Source organism: Saccostrea cucullata, unplaced genomic scaffold (assembly GCF_032062105.1).
Source record: "Saccostrea cucullata isolate Sc308-1 unplaced genomic scaffold, CSIRO_AGI_Scuc_v1 ctg3143, whole genome shotgun sequence".
NCBI lineage: Eukaryota > Metazoa > Mollusca > Bivalvia > Ostreida > Ostreidae > Saccostrea > Saccostrea cuccullata.
Genome location: NW_026923888.1, coordinates 5,858 through 25,851, shown reverse-complemented (window position 1 = coordinate 25,851; position 19,994 = coordinate 5,858). Strand labels below are relative to the sequence as shown.

Sequence of the window (19,994 nt, the reverse complement as noted above, 5' to 3'; positions counted from 1 at the left end):
GAATTTAGATTTTCAATAAAAAAAAAAATCATACCCAGGGTTTTATAACTTCTCTTTTTATATTGTCAAATACTGAATGTTTACCTATCTTACGGAAGAATGGCAATATCTTCAAAAAGTCAACAAATCATTATACCCCCGCAAACGAAGTTTAGGGGGGTATATTGGAATCACCATGTCCGTCTGTCTGTCCATGTGTCTGTAGACAAGATTTTGTCCGGACCATTTCTTAGAAACTGTTGGATGGATTTGTCTGAAAATGTATACACTTATTATTCAGCATATAAAGGTGTGCACCTGGGATTTTCATCATGATTGGATTATTTTTCCGCATTTTACAGGCATTTTTTCTTTTGTGATTTTGTTTGGCTCATAACTAGAAAAGTATTAGACTTACAATCATCAAACTTGGATAATTTATGCATTTTGGGTAGACGATGTGTCCTGACCTATTTCAAGGTCACTGTGACCTTTAATTTAAGTGATTTATTAAAAAAAAACTAATTCTTAAAAATTTTTAATTTCATTATTCTAAAAAATGTAAAAGTATAGTTGTACCATTATTAAAAAATGCTAAATTAAGTAAAAACTTAGTTTTTAACATATACTTTACAGCAAATTTTACAATCACTACTACAGTATATTTCATATGGTTTTTTCTATACTCGCAACAGAGCCAAACTCTATGGAGGATAACACAGATAAAGATAATGTATTTAACTTTACGGCTGCTGAGGAATCACCACTGCCTCCAGAAAGCTCTCTACCGATTATCAATAATACAAAACTATAGTACTGTTACATCCAATAGTCCACTCAGGTTTTATTAGGGAATGGAATGATAGAGCTCTAAATATATATTGAAGTCTAGGCTATCAAACTTTAACCAAGACATGAGAGCTTCATAATAGTAGGTAGAACTAACTGCCATTTTGAACATGTATTGGGGTGGATCCAAAAAAAAAAAATTACGTATTGAAAATTAACTTAAAAAATTTTTGACAACCGAAACAGAAACAAGAGGAGGTAAATGTTTAATGAAAATACCTATTTCTTCACAAGTGACCAAGGGGACATTTAGCACACCTGAGCACTGAAAAAGGCCAAAATCATTTGTAAATATAAAATGCATAATAAGTGGTCCCGACCTGCACCCTCAATAGGGATGGGGTAATAATTCGAACTAATTTGAATCTACACTGTCTAACAATGATTCAACATGGGTTTCATTTTTCCTGACCCACTAATTCTTTAGATTTTTATCAATGATGCTAGTATTATTTCGCTATTTTGTAACAGAGGGTGTTACCGTTTAGTTTTTTAAATTTGAAATCCCCGAACACAAGAAAAAACAGTGCTAAGTTTAGTTGAATTGATCTCAGACGAGAGAGAGAGAGAGAGAGAGAGAGAGAGAGAGAGAGAGATGTGTATTCGAGGGTGTCGACTCCAACTTTTATCATATCAAATTATCAATGTACTTTAATATTATCAGATCTCTATATGAATGATTCTTTGAAATTTCAATTAATTTAACTAAACAAAGTTATTTTTAACATAAAGGTTATCATTGAGGAAAAACACCGTCAGAGTCCACCAAGACTTTTAGTATCCATGGCATGATCCTGGTGGACATTCCAAAATATGCCGGAGAGTGGCCGCAGCTCTGTGAGGTGCAGAATATCAGTAACACTGATGTTACTGTACTTTGGTACAAAGGGTCAAAAACAACCGCATGGACACCCTGTACAAGGAGGATTAAAGGTTCGCTGGGGGAGGACGGAACCATGGACAGACACAATTTCATCTCATCAGATTTGGTCTACCGGCTTCAGGCTGACACCATCTGGCCACCTCCCTAAGAAAATTCAGGAGGGCCTAGAGGCGTATGAATAATACTAAACAGGGGTTCATGTTTTGATAAAGCATAAGTGCTTGCAGGTTAAATAAAAGCCCCATGGGCCTAGCTTTTTTTTTTCATCCCCCCTCAATACCGATTGTGACCCCTCCTACAACTTGGGGGTCATGGTGTGGATAATTTAGAATCTAGGTTCTTGAAAAGAAAACAAGGGGGGCATTTTTTTTAGTCAATGAAATAGTCAATTACTAACAAGAGGCACATGGCCCACAATGCTTACCTGTGTTTCTTGGTTGATGCAGTTCTTTACCAGATATCCCCTCTTCCTATACCTCTCGTGCCCCCCTCCCCATTACCCCCTCGCTTTTCATGATTTTAATACATTAGAATCTATACTGCCCCACGATGCTTCAACATAAGTTTCAGCTTTCCCGGCCCAGTGGTTTTCGAAAAAAAAAAGATTCTTAAAAAAATTCCCTAAATATTTCTATGTAAAAATTGGATTTCCTATTGTAGCTCCGCCCTATCCCTGGTGGTATTGATTTAACAATTTAAAATTTATACTACTCCACGATCATTCCAAATAAGTTTCAGCTTTCCTGGCCCAGTGGTTCTTGAGATGAAGATTTCTGGAAATTTGGTCAATATATTTCTATGTAAAACATGGATTCCCTATTGTGCCCACACCCTACCTCCGGGGTCATGATTTAAACAATTTTATATCTACACTACCTAAGGATGCTTCAACATAAGTTTCAGCTTTCCTGGCCCCATGGTTCTTGAAACGAAGATTTCTAATTACCCTGTCCCTTTTTCTCCTTTTTTGATTATCACCCCTTGTAAGGGGACTTGGCCCTTCATTTTAACAATTTAAACTCCCCTTAACCTAAGGACTTTTTGAACCAAGTTTCCTGGGTGCCTTCATTATTAGTGCTCGTACTATCTTCAGTAGTATGTTCAAAAGCAGCTTATAGAGGCCCATGATAGTATACGTCTATGTCTAAATAGCTGTCTTCTTTTTCTGTTTTTTTTTTTTGTTTTTGTTTTCGTATCGACGTAGGAAAGGAAATTACCAGGCAAGGAACAAGACAAACGTGTTCCAGCCCTTAACCCACACTAAATGCAGAACAATGAAAATCAATCGGTAGAATTCTTGTAAAAGGTCTGATAAATCACATCATATTTCCATTAAATTTTGTTCCAGCCATTATCTCAGCACTTTTGTTCGGAGAACACTCTATTAGTGAAGAAGCTTTTGTTGCGTTCATTCCCGATTTACCATAAATAGTTAAACAGAGAATTAGTTTTAGTTCCATTAACAAAAGTTATCAGAAGAAGAGGATTTCTTAGACATTTTAGACATATTTGGATGCAAAAAGATATCGAAAATAGAAGAGATGAAGAAAGAACTCTTAAATAAAGCCAATAAAGAAATTATTCAAAAACCAATGCATGCTATGGAATAATTGGTTGAATAAACTGTTTATAATTAATCAGTCAAATTTCAAATGAAGCAGATCTGTCTGTTAATGTTTGAATCAAACAGGCCATCTGTGAGAAAGATGTAATTGGTGATAATATCAAACCTGAAAGCTCAAGTGATCTCTTCTGGTCAGTCTGTCTAGCTATCTATCAAATTTTCATATGTTCGACTTCCTCAGAACCACTGTGCCAGTTTTATTTGAGTAAAGGGGATCCAGGTTTCTTCAAATGAAGGGTCATGCTCTCTATAATGGGGTAATAATGAAATTTGGTGTCATGTTAAAAAATACTCAAGAACTAATGGGCCAAGAAAGATGATACTGATATGGTACATCCTCTGGTAGTGAAGTCAGATTCAAACCGTGACCACATTGGACGATGAAAGCTTTACATGGGAATTTATACGAAAAATCTCAAAAACAAGACATAATTGGAAGCATCCTCCAGTTGTGTAGATTCAGCAGGTGAGCGATGTTGCCTCTGGGCCTCTTATGAACGACTAGATCCAATATTTTCCCAAAAAATAATTACTCAGATCTATTTTAAGAATGGTTGTCTATCAGATACTCATTCGATCAAACTCGATTGTTGTTCATCAATTGAGGAAAATACCCAATTCATCAGTAGACAAGTCAAAACGTCTATAATAAACAGACCAGACTGCCTGAGTCAAAGGCCAGAGGATAAGAGAGCTAGATTGAGAAAACACTTGATGAAGTTTGTAGTATAGCCAATATGCTTAATTCAAAAGTTTGAGTAATCCTGATGCCTTGTCTGATTTTTGGCAAATCAAGTCAAAACCTTAAACCTTTTTACTAATGTGAACATTTATTGTGATGAAGATACAAGATGTGTCTTTGACATCGCACGGTGGAAGGAAAAAGACTTCAAAGGCAGCAAATTTCACAAATTCCCACATCTAGGGACGACACAAAAAATCTAACTGTGTAGCAGTGCTCTGGATGGAATGTCTGGGGGCTCTAAATTTCCCTTGCACACTGCCTGTGATTGTGACTGAATGGATAAAGGGAGCCTGACTGTGGGCTACAGGCTCCTTGGGCTGTCTGCCATTGATCTGAAAAAGAAATGTTGAATTTCTGTAGTAAATTGAGATTTGATCAGGTATATACTTTCATCATTTGATTGTCTATTTCAAATAAGTATTTGTGGAGATTTTTTAAGATAAAATTGTCCTTATGCACAATTTATATTTAATACCATGTACGTAAAGTGATAGACAGTGGAAGGTCCCCGAAGGATTTAGGCTTGACCTAAACTTCGAAACAAACAACAGTTGTAGACAAGGGTTTTCATTGCTCTTAATGTGACAAATAAAGAAAATCCTACTATATGTTCTACAGCAGGCTAGATAATTGATCCTAAGGGATTAATTGTACTTCTTGCTCTTCATTTTCTTCTAAATATACAATAAGAACTTTTTTCAGTATTAATGATGGATTAAGGTTTTATGTCCAACTACCTTACAAATTTATAATATCCTTGAATTAACATGAAGGAAAGAAAAAGTAAAAATAAAATATATATTTTCTTGAAACCATTTCTTGTTTTAACACTCATTGTGTAAGGTATTTTAACCAAAAAGTAAACACATTTATTTATATAAATCAACATTTCAGAGTATTCATAGCATTTCAAATTGACTTAACTTCAAAACAAACTTCATTTGCTGACAGAAGTGGCAATTCATCTCAATGTGACATATATAAAGATAATGCTTCAGATTTTCTTCAAGAGGAAAGCTAATTAATCCCAACGGACTCAGGGCAGCATTCAGTTTACAATAGAAACATCTTCAGTAGTTATCTCTCTTTGCCAATTCATTCTTATATAAAGTTAAGGAATCTAACCCACCAACCAAGCTCCAAACCAGCATCAAAACATGTCTTTCTGCTTGTTGAACTACCATACCAAATTTGATCCTAATTTGGCAACCATAAAAGTTATTTGAAAAAAAACCCAGAAAATTTGTAAACAGAAGAATGACAGACGGACAGACTGATTTCTATAGGGCACCTGCAAATCCTTGCAGGGCCCTTCTTTACTAAAGAAAGATATATTCTGTAAAATAGTTCAATATCAAAGGTTAAGCTACACATTCTACAATCTTATTTTTGCCAGAACGTATGAGGAGGATATTGGTGGAGAATCATCATTCACGTTGGAGCAACAACCCCTCCCCAGCAAACATACAGTATCTGTCTCTCATTCGATTAACCTTGTCAAAACTTATGATTTATTGATATGTGTTTCATATTTTACATGTATATTTACAGGTATTGTGATAAGACCTTCCTTTAAGTTCCTCTTGACTTTGATGTTTGACCTACATTGTCATAAAAACTACCATACTTGACAAAAACTTTTGAACAGTTGGAGATCAGGCTTTTCATACTTCACATGAATATTTATTGGGACATGATGTAAATATTCTGAACCTTTTCGCTTAAAGATGGGAAATTGACTTACCTTTAAAAACCCTAATCTTAGCAATATCTTTTGCTTTTTCACATATATTTCACTTGAGTTGACTTAAATAATGACAAGGTTTTACCTTGGTCATGATTGATTTACCATTTGACCATTGAAAAAAAACCTTGGCAATTAGTTTAAAAATGATTGGTATTTCACAGATTCATCTTGTCTTGTTTATTTGTATAGAAGCTGGTATGTTTGTAATAATTCGCAAAAGGAGACTTTCAATCCGAGTGCGGCGATTTCCCTACCAACAGTGTCCAAAATAATAGACAGAGTTGTGTCAACCCTAACCTGCGATTAGAAAAAACCTAATTCCTAACATCGGAGCATGAAATCGTAAAACAAACAAAAACTCAATTAAACAAACTTGCAAGCTTTCCAGGGGTGATTGGTGCTATTGATGGAACGTTGTTTCCTACACTGGATCCAAAGGAAGACGAATACGTATTTTGCGTAAAGGATATCACGCCTTAAACATTCAAGACATGGTTGACTCAACTTAAAAGTTAGAGACTGATTATTCATATATTGTAAACCGCTTTTACATTAAATTTCATTTGTATGTCCGTCTGTAATTAGAATGTCAACCTTGGTCATAGCTTTTAAAAGACGAAAGCGAGGGACCCCAGTTCTTAGAATCTGCTTGTTTTTTTTATGTTTCGTACTTTAAGTTTAAACAAGATTGAACATTTTATATAAAAACTTCAGATTTACGAACATGGTGTGTTAGTGGCCAGGATCCATTCATAATAGTTTCTTCTTTAATTTTTGCAATCAGCACGAGGTTTTGGAGGGGCTTTGGAGAGATAAAAGTGTACCACAATGGGCGTATTAATGATTTTAAATTGATATATTAATTTTAACAGTACAATTATCTCTGTTTCTAATCATTATTATTGATACTATCAGCGTATAGAGAGACGGGCAACAATATTTTAATTATGAACTTGTTTACAAACTTTGAGCGATTGGGTAGACAATTTTTTTTAATGATGTGTTGTTTTTTGACTTAACACGTTCAAACAGAATTTGTACAAAGCTGCAGCCATCTAATTACATGTAACTGAAAAATACGTAAGATACACAATGTAAATGTAAACAGTGGATGTTGTCGTATCCTATCAGGAGATAGGAGACAGGGTTTAAATTAGGGGCAGACTCTATCAATTTTAAAGGAGTGACTCTCTAACTCAATTATTGCTGTCACCGGACAATGCGAACATGATATTTTTTTACCATCTTAGCTCCGAGAAAAACTATGAGAGCATATAAGAACTTAGCTCTGAGACCTTTCACAAATTTCAACTTCTTAATCTAGGAAAATTGGCAATTTTGTTGTGTGTTAATCCAAAATATTAAAACTTAAATCCAGAAAAATAATTTTATTCAGAGTAGAAACGTTAAAAAAACCAAAACTCCTTTACAAGTATCGTAAATCCCTTATGAATAGGGTTTAGGAAATCGATAACACTCATGTTATGTACAGTTTACGATTCACCGGGTTTGTTAAATCGCCAGTCTCTTCACCACAACTGCACGGACTGACAATAAATTGTGTGTGGTTTTTTTTTTTTGCTGTCAAAATTGTCTACTCTGATTTTTCTGGATTGTAGTATTAATATTTTTAGGTCACCTGAGTAAACTCAGGTGACCTATTGCTATCCGTTTTCGTCCGTCGTCGTCCGTCGTTCGTCGTCCGTCGTGTGTTAACATTTGAACATTTTCAGCTTCTTCTCTGCAACCACTGAACCAATTTCAACCAAATTTGGCACAAAGCATCTATGGGTGAAGGGGAACAAAAATTGTGAATTTCATGATCCCTGCCCCCCTGGGGCCTGAGGGATGGGGCCAAAACCACTAAAATTAATGCAATTTATAAAAATCTTCTTCTTTACTCATGAACATCAAGCAGTCAAACTGTTTGCATGATTGTAATCAGCATTGAGTCCTCTACCAAAATTGTGAAATTCATGGCCCTGGGGTCAGGGGTTCTAGTGCTAGGGCGGGGCTAAATAAGTATATAGTGAAAATGCATTATTTCTTTGAAAATCTTCTTCTCTACTCCTGGGTATTAAATAAACTAACTAAGTGCATAGTTATGATGAGCAAGAGTGCCTCTACCAAAATTGTGAATTTTATGGCCCAAGGGTCAGGGGTTCTGGTGTAAGGGTGGGGCTCTATAGATTATATAGTAAAAATACATGAATCTTTGAAAATCTTCTTCTCTGCTCGTAGGTATTAAATAAACTAACTAAGTGCATAGTTATGATGAGCAAGAGTGCCTCAACCAAAATTGTGAATTTTATGGCCCCAGGGTCCAGGGTTCTGGTGTTGGGGAGGGGGGGGGGGCTCTATTGATTATACAGTGAAAATACATGAATTCTTTGAAAATCTTCTTCTCTGCTCCTAGGTATTTAGTAAACTAACTAAGTGCATAGTTATGATGAGCAAGAGTGCCTCAACCAAAATTGTGAATTTTATGGCCCCAGGGTCCAGGGTTCTGGTGTTAGGGCGGGGCTCTATAGATTATATAGTAAAAGTACATGAGTCTTTGAAAATCTACTACTCTGCTCCTAGGTATTGAATAAACTAACTAAGTGCATAGTTATGATGAGCAAGAGTGCCTCTACCAAAATTGTGAATTTTATGGCCCCAGGGTCAAGGGTTCTGGTGTTGGGGAGGGGGGGGGGGCTCTGTTGATTATATATTGAAAATACATGAATTCTTTGAAAATCTTCTTCACTGCTCCTAGGAATTAAATAAACTAAGTACATAGTTATGATGAGCAAGAATGCCTCTTTTAAAATTATGAATTTTATGGCCCCAGGGTCAGGGGCTCTGGTGTTAGGGGGGCGGGGCTCTATTGATTATACAGTGAAAATACATTGAATCTTGAAAATGTTATTCTCTGTCTCTGGTTATGAAGCAGATGAACTACCTTTATAGTTATGATGAGCAAGGGCCCTAATCTTGCAGACTTGTGAATTTCAAGGCCCCAGGGTCAGGGGTGGGGTGGGGGCTCTACTTATATACTGAAAATGAATTTATTGTTTGAAATCTGCTCTTTTGTATTTATAAAACATTTATTTTTTTTTTTATATTAAGGGTGCCTTTTTAAAATTTGTGCAATGTGTGGACCTAGGGTCAGGGGTTTATGTCACAGTGTTAGGGGCACTACTGATTAGTTGGAATGCATTTTTGTTCCCCTACCCTGTGTATGGGTATTCAGTAACCAAGCTAAGCAACTGCTAAGTGTATTGTTATGATGATCAATGGTGCCTCTTTCAAAATTGTGAATGTCATATAGCATCTGGCTTAAAACATGAATCAAATTCAATAACTGGAAAGTTGTTGCATAATGCTCAGGTGACCTATAAGGCCCGTGGGCCTCTTGTTATTTCTACACAAGATTGCCACTCTTCATAAGGATTAAGAATAAGGTTAAAATTATTGAAAGTACAAGGATTTGTCAATCAAATACGGAAAAAAATTAAAAATTTTAATGACTGCATTTTAAATGAAAAAAGATTTTTAGATAAATTTTGTGTGAATTGCTATTTAAATATTTAAGTTATAATAATATTTATGAATAATAATTTGGAGAAAAAATGAACTTCAAATCTGTTTCCAAGTACCTTTGAGAGTGTATACACAATACGATTTTGTATTATAAAACAACTCTAATAAAACATATCTTTCCGCGTATACCGGCTTTTACATGTATATTCCACGTCTACAGTGTCATTTGATCATGGCTTTGCTACTGTGAATCCAGATATAAACAAAAGGCCCCATCGATCACCTTAGCACATCAGCCAGGAAAAAGCATTTTATAAAAAAATAAACAATTTTAAAATCTTAATTTTTCGGTCGTCATTATCTGGTTACTCTCATTCACTGTCTCTCGTGAAGAGGTAACGGGATCTCGCTTGGCTTGTGGAGGTACCAGGATGGCTCAATTTCGCATTTCTTTTATTATAAATTCCTTTTAAATTTGTGGACCAGAGCGGCCGCCATTGTTGGGGAGTGGAAGATGTTACCCAACCTGTATGAAATACAACCAAGGCAGTCAAGATTCAGCTTTCCACTCTTTATTAAATTATAAAATCTAATTGTAATCATTATGATTACAATTAATAATCACACAATATACTAAATATAATACTAAACATCATTGGTTTTAATATAAAAAAAAATGTTATCTGTAAATAAATTAAGCCATGTGAAACTTTAAATAATTTAACAAAAACCGCGCAAGTTTAGAAAATTATCTCACCTGTATGAAAGGCAACCAAGGCAGTCAAGATTCAGCTTTCCACTGAAATCTTGTCTATCCTGGCCGTTCATTTCATACCAGGTTTACGTTTGTAGATTTCCATATCCATATTTGTAACTCGTTCGAAATTTGCAATAAATACTTTATATTTTGATTTGAATTTTAATCACTATTATTCTAAACTTGAATACTTTTTAAACTTGTAATGCACTTTTAAAATAATTGCCGATCTTTTGCATAATCTTTGAATATTGTTTTCCGTAGTTAATTTATCCAAATATTTGACCTCTGGTACTCCCAATCTCCTTGGCTGCTTCTTCCTCCTAACCAAATGCCTTTCCTAATAAACGATTCATTTCTTGGAACTGGCCAGGTTAAAGTTCAACTTTTATTTGTTTACATATCTTACAGCTTCTGTATGATCGCGCCCACGTGTGCTATCTCCGCCAAGTTAATTACGCTGAGCTGACCAGTACAAATTCATCCAATATGTTATCCTGTTATTTTTAGTGCAATTTTTGTTATGATAAATTCCCCCTTCTGTCGAAAATCTTGTCCCCAAGATTTGTTTAAAGAGTTCATTGTAATGTTTAAGTGCAAACGTTTATGATAAACAGAACCGAGCAGTTTGTTTATATTTGCTAATGCTGAACTCTGAATGCTTTAGACATTAATTGCTTTAATCTTTAACTCCATCGCCTCACTGGTCAAATGTTTATACTTTCCCAGGGTATCATATTAACTCTGCTATTTTGTATCTTTGTTTATCTATGTATGAATGAGTAATAGATTTGCATCCAAAGCGAAATCATGTGTTGTTCTAACTAGCAACATTACATTGGCGACGAGGATATACAATTTTACATAGTGTTTGAGCGGTTATTAATTTTGACTGAGAAATATCAATAATGGCTACTGGATTTCCTCCATTTCCGAAGTTTGATGTCTCAGATCAAAGTTCAATAGGACAGCGTTGGAAAAAATGGATCCAGCGATTTGAAAATTTCGTCCTTGCTATGGGAATTACTAGGAATGATCGCAAAAGGGCAATGCTCTTACACTATGGAGGAGACGAAGTTTACAACATCTTCGATACTCTTGCGGACACAGGAGGGCCAAATGACTATGATGCAGCAAAAACAAAACTGACGGAGCATTTCAACCCAAAGAAGAACCTTGAATTCGAAATATACAAATTTAGGCAAGCTAAACAACAATCAAGTGAAATAATGGATTCCTATCACACAAGACTCCGACAATTGGCAGAAAACTGTGAGTTCGAAGATGTCGATAGGGAAATAAAGTCACAAGTTATTCAAGGATGTGAGTCAAGTCGTCTGAGACGCAAAGCGCTGCGTGAACCTGACTTAACGCTCCAACAAATCCTAGATTCAGCGAGAGCTATGGAAGTCTCACAACTCCAAGCCTCCGGTATGGAAGACCATAAGAGTCAAGACGTACATCTAAATGCTGCAAACAGGAAAGTGAACTCGTCTAAACAAAGGAAACAAAGAGAACCAACAAGTAAGTGTCGCAATTGTGGAAAGGAATGGCCACATAAAGATAGACCGTGCCCAGCAAAGGACAAAGCGTGCAACAAATGCAAGAAAATCGGACATTTTGCAAAGCAGTGTAGGTCTGGCCAGAAACAGGATACAAGAAATTTCAACCGCACACCCAAATCAAAGAAACCTGGTGTAAACAATTTGGATAATGACAGTAGTGATGAAGAATATGCTTTTGGATTACAACTTAATGCAACAAAATCTTTGCCTATCGCAAATGTCAAAATAAATGGGATTAAAGTTGACATGCTGGTTGATTCCGGAGCAAGTGTAACTGTCATGGATGAGTCGACGTTTGAAAGAGTAAGTCGCAAGAAACCAATTAAATTGTCAAAATCAAATGCTAAAGTTCATGCTTACGGAACGAAAGCAGCGTTACCAATAAGAGGTAAATTTCGAGCTGAAATAGAATCTAAACTCAGGATTATCGACACTGAAATTCTTGTGGTGAAGAGTTCAAGTGGATGTTTACTTAGCTGCGCTGACGCACAAAAGCTTGGACTCATTTCGATTACAATAAATGCTGTAGACCAAAATGAAAATACTGACCAATCCAGTATACTAGCGAGATTTGCTGATCGATTTGAGGGAATAGGAAAGCTGAAGGATTTTCAAGTTAAACTTCACATTGATGAAACAGTGAAGCCCGTTGCGCAACCACATCGCAGAATTCCGTTTCACCGACGAAAGAAATTAGAACAAGAGCTAAAGAAACTGGAAGAAATGGACATCATAGAAAAAGTTGATGGACCGACTCCGTGGGTGTCACCAATTCTAGTAGCTCCAAAACCTAAAAATCCTGACCAAGTGAGAGTTTGTATTGACATGAGAAGAGCTAACAAAGCCATACTGAGAGAACGCCATGTCATGCCTACAATAGATGAACTTGTCACTGATTTGAATGGAGCTAAAATATTCTCTAAACTGGACCTAAACAAAGGCTATCACCAACTTGAGTTAGCACCTGAATCGAGATATATCACAACATTTTCATCACATGTTGGACTGTTTCGCTACAAAAGGTTGATTTTTGGAGTAAATTCGGCGGCTGAAGTTTTCCAGGCAGTCATCCAACAAACCATTGAAGGAATACCTGGAACGCGCAATATAAGTGATGATATTATTGTGTATGGCAAGTCACAGGAGGAACACGACAATTCGTTACAGTTACTCTTAACTCGACTGCGGGAACGGAATCTAACGCTCAACAAAGATAAGTGTGAGTTTAACAAAAGAAAACTTGAATTCTTTGGATTTATTTTCTCTGAAAATGGAATATCAGCTGACCCCAAGAAAGTTGAGGCAATCAAACATGCAGAAAATCCCAAAAATGCATCTGAAATGCGCAGTTTCCTTGGCATGGCTAATTACTGTGCACGATTCATCAAGGACTTCGCCACAATATCACAACCTCTACGTGAACTGACCAAAAAGAATCAACGATGGACATGGGAAAAGAAACATGAACAGGCGATACAGAATATCAAGGACGCATTGACTAGTAGTGCAGTTATGTCCTATTTTGACCCTTCAAGGCGCACAGAAGTCATTGTCGACGCAAGTCCCGTCGGACTAGGCGCTATCCTTACTCAAATTGATGGAAATGGAGACCGGAAAGTTATTTCCTATGGAAGTAAAACGCTTTCTCCAGTGGAACAACGATACTCTCAGACGGAACGTGAAGGCCTTGCAATTGTCTGGAGTTGCGAACATTTTCACCTTTATCTTCTCGGAAACACATTTGACCTTGTGACAGATCATAAGCCATTGGAATTAATATTTGGAAACCCTGCATCAAAACCACCTGCCAGAATTGAGAGATGGGCATTGAGACTACAGCCGTATGATTTCCACATAAAGTACAAACCTGGAAAGTTCAACCCAAGTGACTATATCTCGCGTCACCCAATTCGTCAAGAAAATTACAAATCATTCTCTGTTGAAAATTGCATCAATTTTGTAGTCCAGACAAACATCCCGAAATCAATGACTCTGGATGAAATTCAGAAAGCTTCTGACAAAGATGTACTGATACGAGATATTCGAGATGCAGTGAGGAGTGGATCATGGACTGTTTTCAGGAAATCAACAAGACCAGACTGGCAATCTGTCTGTAAGCTGAAGGATGAATTGACTGTTTCGGATACCGGGATAGTTCTCCGAAAGGACAAACTGTTTGTTCCACACTCCCTCAGAAAACACGTCATAAGTTTAGCACATGAAGGACATCAAGGTATCGTAAAAACGAAGTCGTTGCTAAGGGAAAAAGTTTGGTTTCCGGGCATTGATAAACAAGTTGAGTCGACACTAAAGAACTGTTTACCTTGCCAAGTTACGACAGAAACAAAACATCTCGAACCGTTGAAGATGTCACCTTTACCAAGTGGACCCTGGACGGAATTGTCAATGGATTTTTGTGGACCATTTCCCTCGGGAGATTATCTCATGGTAGTTATGGATGAGTACTCCAGATACCCGATTGTGGATTTTCTTAAGTCTACGTCAGCAAAAGCTGTTATTCCTAAGTTAGATAAAATATTTGCGGAATTTGGAATACCAAAAGTTCTGAAAACTGACAACGGACCTCCATTTAATGGAATAGAATTTCGCCAGTATTCGGAATACTTAGGATTTTCTCACAGAAAGATTACCCCTTTATGGCCTAAAGCAAATGCAGAATCCGAAAGATTCATGAGAACAATTGAGAAAACAATCAAAGCAGCTAATGTGGAAAATAAAAGTTGGAAACAAGAAATTTTTACATTTCTAAGGAACTACAGGGCTACACCACATTGTACCACAAAAATATCGCCATTTGAAGCTCTATTCAGCCGGAAAATCAGGACCAAGATGGATGTAGACGTTCTTAACGAAAACAAAGGAAGGAAATACGAAATCCACACGGAAATGAAAGAAAATGACATTAAAGCTAAATTAAAAATGAAACAACATGCTGATCACTATTCTCGGGCAAAGGAAATAGATTTAGAAGTAGGAGACAACGTTTTGGTAAAACAACCAAAATCAAATAAATTGTCAACCCCGTATGAACCAAAACCACTTGAAATTTTAAAGACTAAAGGTACCATGGTCACCGCCGGGAATGATGAGAAGACAATTACAAGAAACGCGTCGCACTTCAAAAAGTTGGAAGATAAGGCAGATCAGGATGAGGAACTCGAAGTTGACGAAATACCCGTGAAGACAGATAACTCCACGAGTGAGTTACCGAGCCGTCCTAAGAGAGAAATCCGCGCACCTAAAAGACTTATTGAAGAAATGTAGACTATAATAAATATCGATACGCGTGTGAATCGTGAACTAAAGTGAATTAATGACCAGAACAGTGTATTAATGGAAATACTAGCCGTAACTGTTTATATCTACTTAGACTTAGACAATAAGTGTTGTGTCTGTGTATCTTTATCTTTATTTTGATTCCTATTTTAATTCATTGGGATTTAATTCTATTTCAAACAAAAGGAGGGATGTAATGTTTAAGTGCAAACGTTTATGATAAACAGAACCGAGCAGTTTGTTTATATTTGCTAATGCTGAACTCTGAATGCTTTAGACATTAATTGCTTTAATCTTTAACTCCATCGCCTCACTGGTCAAATGTTTATACTTTCCCAGGGTATCATATTAACTCTGCTATTTTGTATCTTTGTTTATCTATGTATGAATGAGTAATAGATTTGCATCCAAAGCGAAATCATGTGTTGTTCTAACTAGCAACATTACATTCATCATTTGTAATAATTTGACTTGCTGTAAAATCTACATAAAACCGAAAGTTCAATAATTCTATTTATTTGATATTTTCGAGCCGATTTAAACTTTAATTATAAATTTATCAAAAATTACTTTTCAGATGGCTTTTACAAAGGAAATACCTAAACATATAATACTGCAAATCATATAATTTGAAATCAAACACAAAGGTACATGTATATAATTAAAAATGCACTTTCTAACAAAATTACTATATATAAAAACACAACACGAAACATATAATGTACAATTTTCTTGGTTGCTTTTTTTTCTCCTCTGGGCAGTGATGGCATTTTTTTTTCAGAAAAAAACAGTAGTGACGAAAAAAAATGTTACAAAGCTCTTTTCACAAAAACAAAATTAATGCTTTGACAATTCATTGAACATAATCATTCTCATTGTATGGATTAAGACACTTTTCACAAAAATATCATTTGGTTGTTAAATGTATCCCCTGTTCACATTTGACAAAAATAATTTCCACAGTGCAGCATGATATTACAAGATATTATCGATGTAAAATACATACATATAGTCCTATATTTGACGCATACTCGATCTTTCTGCTTTGAAAAAAAAATCTTTAAAAGTTAAGTCATTATTATTTATGAAAGGAGAAATGATTCTCGAGCTATTCGGAAGAATGTAAAATATCTAGGTACATAACCTTCCACTACGATCATTTTCCCTTCAAAATATATATTTCTCTCCAAACCCCTTGTTTGGTAGACTATTATAAAGTCCCGACTTAACCTTTAACATCCATAATGGTATAACGCAGTACAGTTAAGGCAACATTTTCTATAAAAACTCACGGAATCCGATACATATAATGTTTAACAGTTCTATTTTTTTAGCAAGACACTCTAGTTAAAACAGCTATTTGTGATCTTGAAGAGTATGTCCATCGCTTTTCACATCGGTATTTTCTGACATCATGTGACCCCCTGAAGTCACGTGGGCTCCGATTTTAGGTTAAAAAATGAAATGTCAAATTTAACCAAAAAGTGCAAGGGCAAGACAAACAAAAAATTAACTGCACAATGTTTTATGTTGTCTCAATGTATCTATACTTTCTCAAAAGTGATGCTCATTCAGTTAGTTTTCCGATATAATAAAGTTATTCAGCTAAAACAGACAGTAATGTATGAAAAATAGGATATTTTCCTAATTTCATCACGAATTATAAATTAACTAAAGGATTACAAAGTAATGAGCATCACTTTTTGAAAACTATACAGTAAAATAAATAATTTAAAATAAAACCCTACTTTTTAGATTGTCGCCTTGCCCTTGCACTTTTTGATTAAAAAATGAAATCTTGGAAGAGTCAATCTAATTGTAGTTTTCAAACGCATCACTGACCCAGCATGGGAGATAACTCTGGAGTACTTGATATAGTTTGTTTACCTCGTAAATTTAATAAATGTACATGCGGGCAGGACTTGACTCTTTTTTTTTTTTTACTAAATCAGACGGAATGCATAAAAATCCTTGACATTTCTTTCTTTTCTGTGTATTCGTTCTCCATACGTTGTATACATTTATATAATGTCTTTCAAACCTACCGCATTTCCTCAACGATGTGTATGTTATATACACGTAATATTACACACAAATAGGTATAAATATTGCCGATATATTTATGTAGAACACAAATGGTTAATTAAAATATAGCCTTCATTAATAATTAATTAGATATCTATTCCCCTCTCTCACTACTGTACGCATAGGCGTCGGAACCGGGGAGGGGGGGATTAGCCTCCCTACTTATTTGCAAATTATATACATAATGTAGGCATTGGAATTTGCCTTTTTCTTTTGGCTTAGTCCGCCCCTTTCAATCAGCCCCCTTTCATTTTACTTCCGACGCCTATGGTACTCACACTTGTGTTAATATTTTTATTCTTTCTGCATACGAGGTCATGTTCTACGATCGCTTTCAATCAGACCGCTTACTGTTAATTAAGGGATATAAACTAAGTTATAAGTTTAAGGTACTAATTAGAAAGAATTGGGGTATACTCCTGTATTTGTTAAGGGGACAGCTATTTTATTTTGAGGGTGAGGGACTGGCAGATTTTAAAAATAAATACTTGCAGATCAGTGATCTCCCCCTCCCACGAATCAGAGTTTTTTACTTTTTTTTTTTTTGCATGTTGGATTTTCAATGAAGAGGAAAATAAATAAATAATCTGTCCTTTATCTTATTGATTGGAAATAAATATTAATCTGTCCTTCATTGACATGAAAATGAAAAAAAAATCTGATTTGGAAAAACTCGCCTCCCCCCCCCCCTTCCCTCAGAACAAATGGTGGTCCCCTATCCTATTTTGAATCAATTAGGGGGATCTCTAGTCTCCTGTGTTTAGTTATATTATTGAAAGATAAATGAACACAATGCACATGCTGGAATTAAGATCTTGATGATCATTAGTACCCTCCACACAAAATAGTAAGAAAGTTAAGATTTTCATATCTTAATGGCCTTTTCAACACCTGTACAGTAAATATATGAAAAAGTCAAATTATTATTTATCTAGAAAATTTATTTAATAAACATTTTTTTTCAAATCCAATGACAGACTGTAGGAATGCTGGGCAGGTGCAAATTATGTCCATCACCTCATGTTCTTGTGGAGAAAATGAATTCTGAAAATAGGAGAAAATCAGGAAATACCATTATTGAAAGTAATTTGTGTTTAAAAAATGAAATAAAAAAATTCATGGAAACATTTAACATATAATTTACATACATGTGTAATGTGAAGCGGTCACCCATCCAAGGGTTAAACAGGATCGCCGTTGCTTAACTTGCATGAAATAGAGGGAGACTCTACCGCATCACCAGAAAAGCTAGCTCACTGGCGAGGCGGTATAAGTTCCCTATATACTGTCCGCTACACATGTTTTAAATTCTTCTGTGAGTTTTAATATCAAAACTTTGTATGGTTTATAGCTTATATTGAGCATATCATTTTCCTTAAATGATGGATTAACTTGCTGCCTGAATGAATCCATTTGTCCAACATCTGGGAATAGTTAGGCCTACAACACAATATATATGCAGTTAACTAAATATACATTGTAGGATAAAATGGCATTACATTTGACAAAACAAATTATGCTACATTGTATATTGTAGTGAATTTATGTTATTGATATAAATGAAAAAAAATGTGTTACAAAACTTCTCTGGGAAAGTGAAACCTCTGACATTTACAATAGTTATTAATAGAATATTTTCTTTAAAAAAAAATCTCCTTTACCAAAGTGGAAAAAAAACAAAACAATATGTAAAGCACATGCAAACTTTGAAAATGTGAAATGCTTTAGAAATATACATACCCTGTGGAGAAATGATGCATTTTTTATCTATTCACTCTTTAAGCCTGAAACTCTGGACAGCTACAATGATAAAAGTATTATATAAATATTTTTTTAATGTACATGTAATCTAAACAAAAAATGATTTTTTTTTAATTTAGAAAATCTAGAAAATAACAACCATAGATCTGAAATGGGGCTTTTATGTTTTCAACACAATGTTACGGATATTTTTTTTTTAAATTGTTTAGCATATTTGTATGTCAAAATACATCATAGTTTGTTTAGGCTTAGTCACTAGTGAATCATTGACTGGGACAATGAAAACATCTCATTCAATTTAGTTTAAATTTTTGTTACTGATGATCTCCATTATTACACATATTGTCTCAAAGAAAATGATCTAATTGACAGGAACTCAGTACATATTAAGTGCAATTAATTTTTAATAATTCTAAAAAGTATGCAACTTAGTATGGGGGGGGGGGGGTGTGTTACACACAAGGCACTGCATAATTCCAGTTTTTCAATGACTGTACTAATACATTTAAATGAACATGAACACACTCGGGTTTTTTTTATGTTAACAAAAGCATGTCTACATATTGTAGATCTACACATGTACCTACATATGCGTATACATACCTGGCCTGGAATTACAGTGCAGTGATTGATCTACGGAACTAGAGCTGGTGCAAATCGTCTCAGTTTTCTGCTATTTTCCGAAATAATGTCCTCATATTCTTGTAAAATGGAGAAGCAATGCATTGTCTCTTATTTTATCCATATTTTCTTTAAAGATTGTGTGGTTATTGCATTTAAATCCACTTCAAATCTCAGCTGATGTCGCCACGTTTTTAGATGTAAACAACATTCCGTGTCACCGAGTGCAAGCGCTTGGCTGAAGCCGAATGCAGACAAACGATACATTAAAAAGAGAATTATTCTAAAGACATGCTATTTTATATACGAGAAAATCACTAATTATTTTCTATTTAAACATGAAGATATTGTTGTTTATTACAAATTGTTGTCAATATCGGTAAATAGTTATTTTGAGCATTATTTCCTTATAAGGATCAATCAGGGCGGAGCAACTGTCATGACGTCAGACCTCATTATGACTTCATTACCATATTTTTTTCATGTGTTGCCTTAACTGTACTGCGAAGGGTTTCCCTTTGCTATATTTAAAGGCCCTTAAAATTCCCATTTATTG

At 35.2% G+C, this 19,994-nt stretch overlaps 1 protein-coding gene and 1 long non-coding RNA gene across 2 annotated transcripts; one reads left to right on the top strand and one right to left on the bottom strand.

The window, feature by feature from the left end:
* Nucleotides 1-11,017: 11,017 nt before the first annotated feature.
* On the top strand, nt 11,018-14,959 carry LOC134265194 (uncharacterized protein K02A2.6-like). Its single transcript, XM_062747448.1, has one exon. It carries the CDS (start codon nt 11,018-11,020, stop codon nt 14,957-14,959), a length of 3,942 nt encoding a protein of 1,313 aa, XP_062603432.1.
* Nucleotides 14,960-18,366: 3,407 nt separating this feature from the next.
* Nucleotides 18,367-19,750, bottom strand: LOC134265195 (uncharacterized). The gene is made up of 3 exons (XR_009991697.1): nt 19,421-19,750; nt 18,797-18,856; nt 18,367-18,496 (listed from the first exon to the last, which is right to left on the bottom strand). It is a non-coding gene; the product is annotated as an uncharacterized LOC134265195 (long non-coding RNA).
* Nucleotides 19,751-19,994: the final 244 nt, after the last annotated feature.

What these genes read in the sequence shown, in the direction of transcription:
- LOC134265194 (XM_062747448.1), top strand. Translation starts at nt 11,018, where the DNA reads ATGGCTACTGGATTTCCTCCATTTCCGAAGTTTGATGTCTCAGATCAA.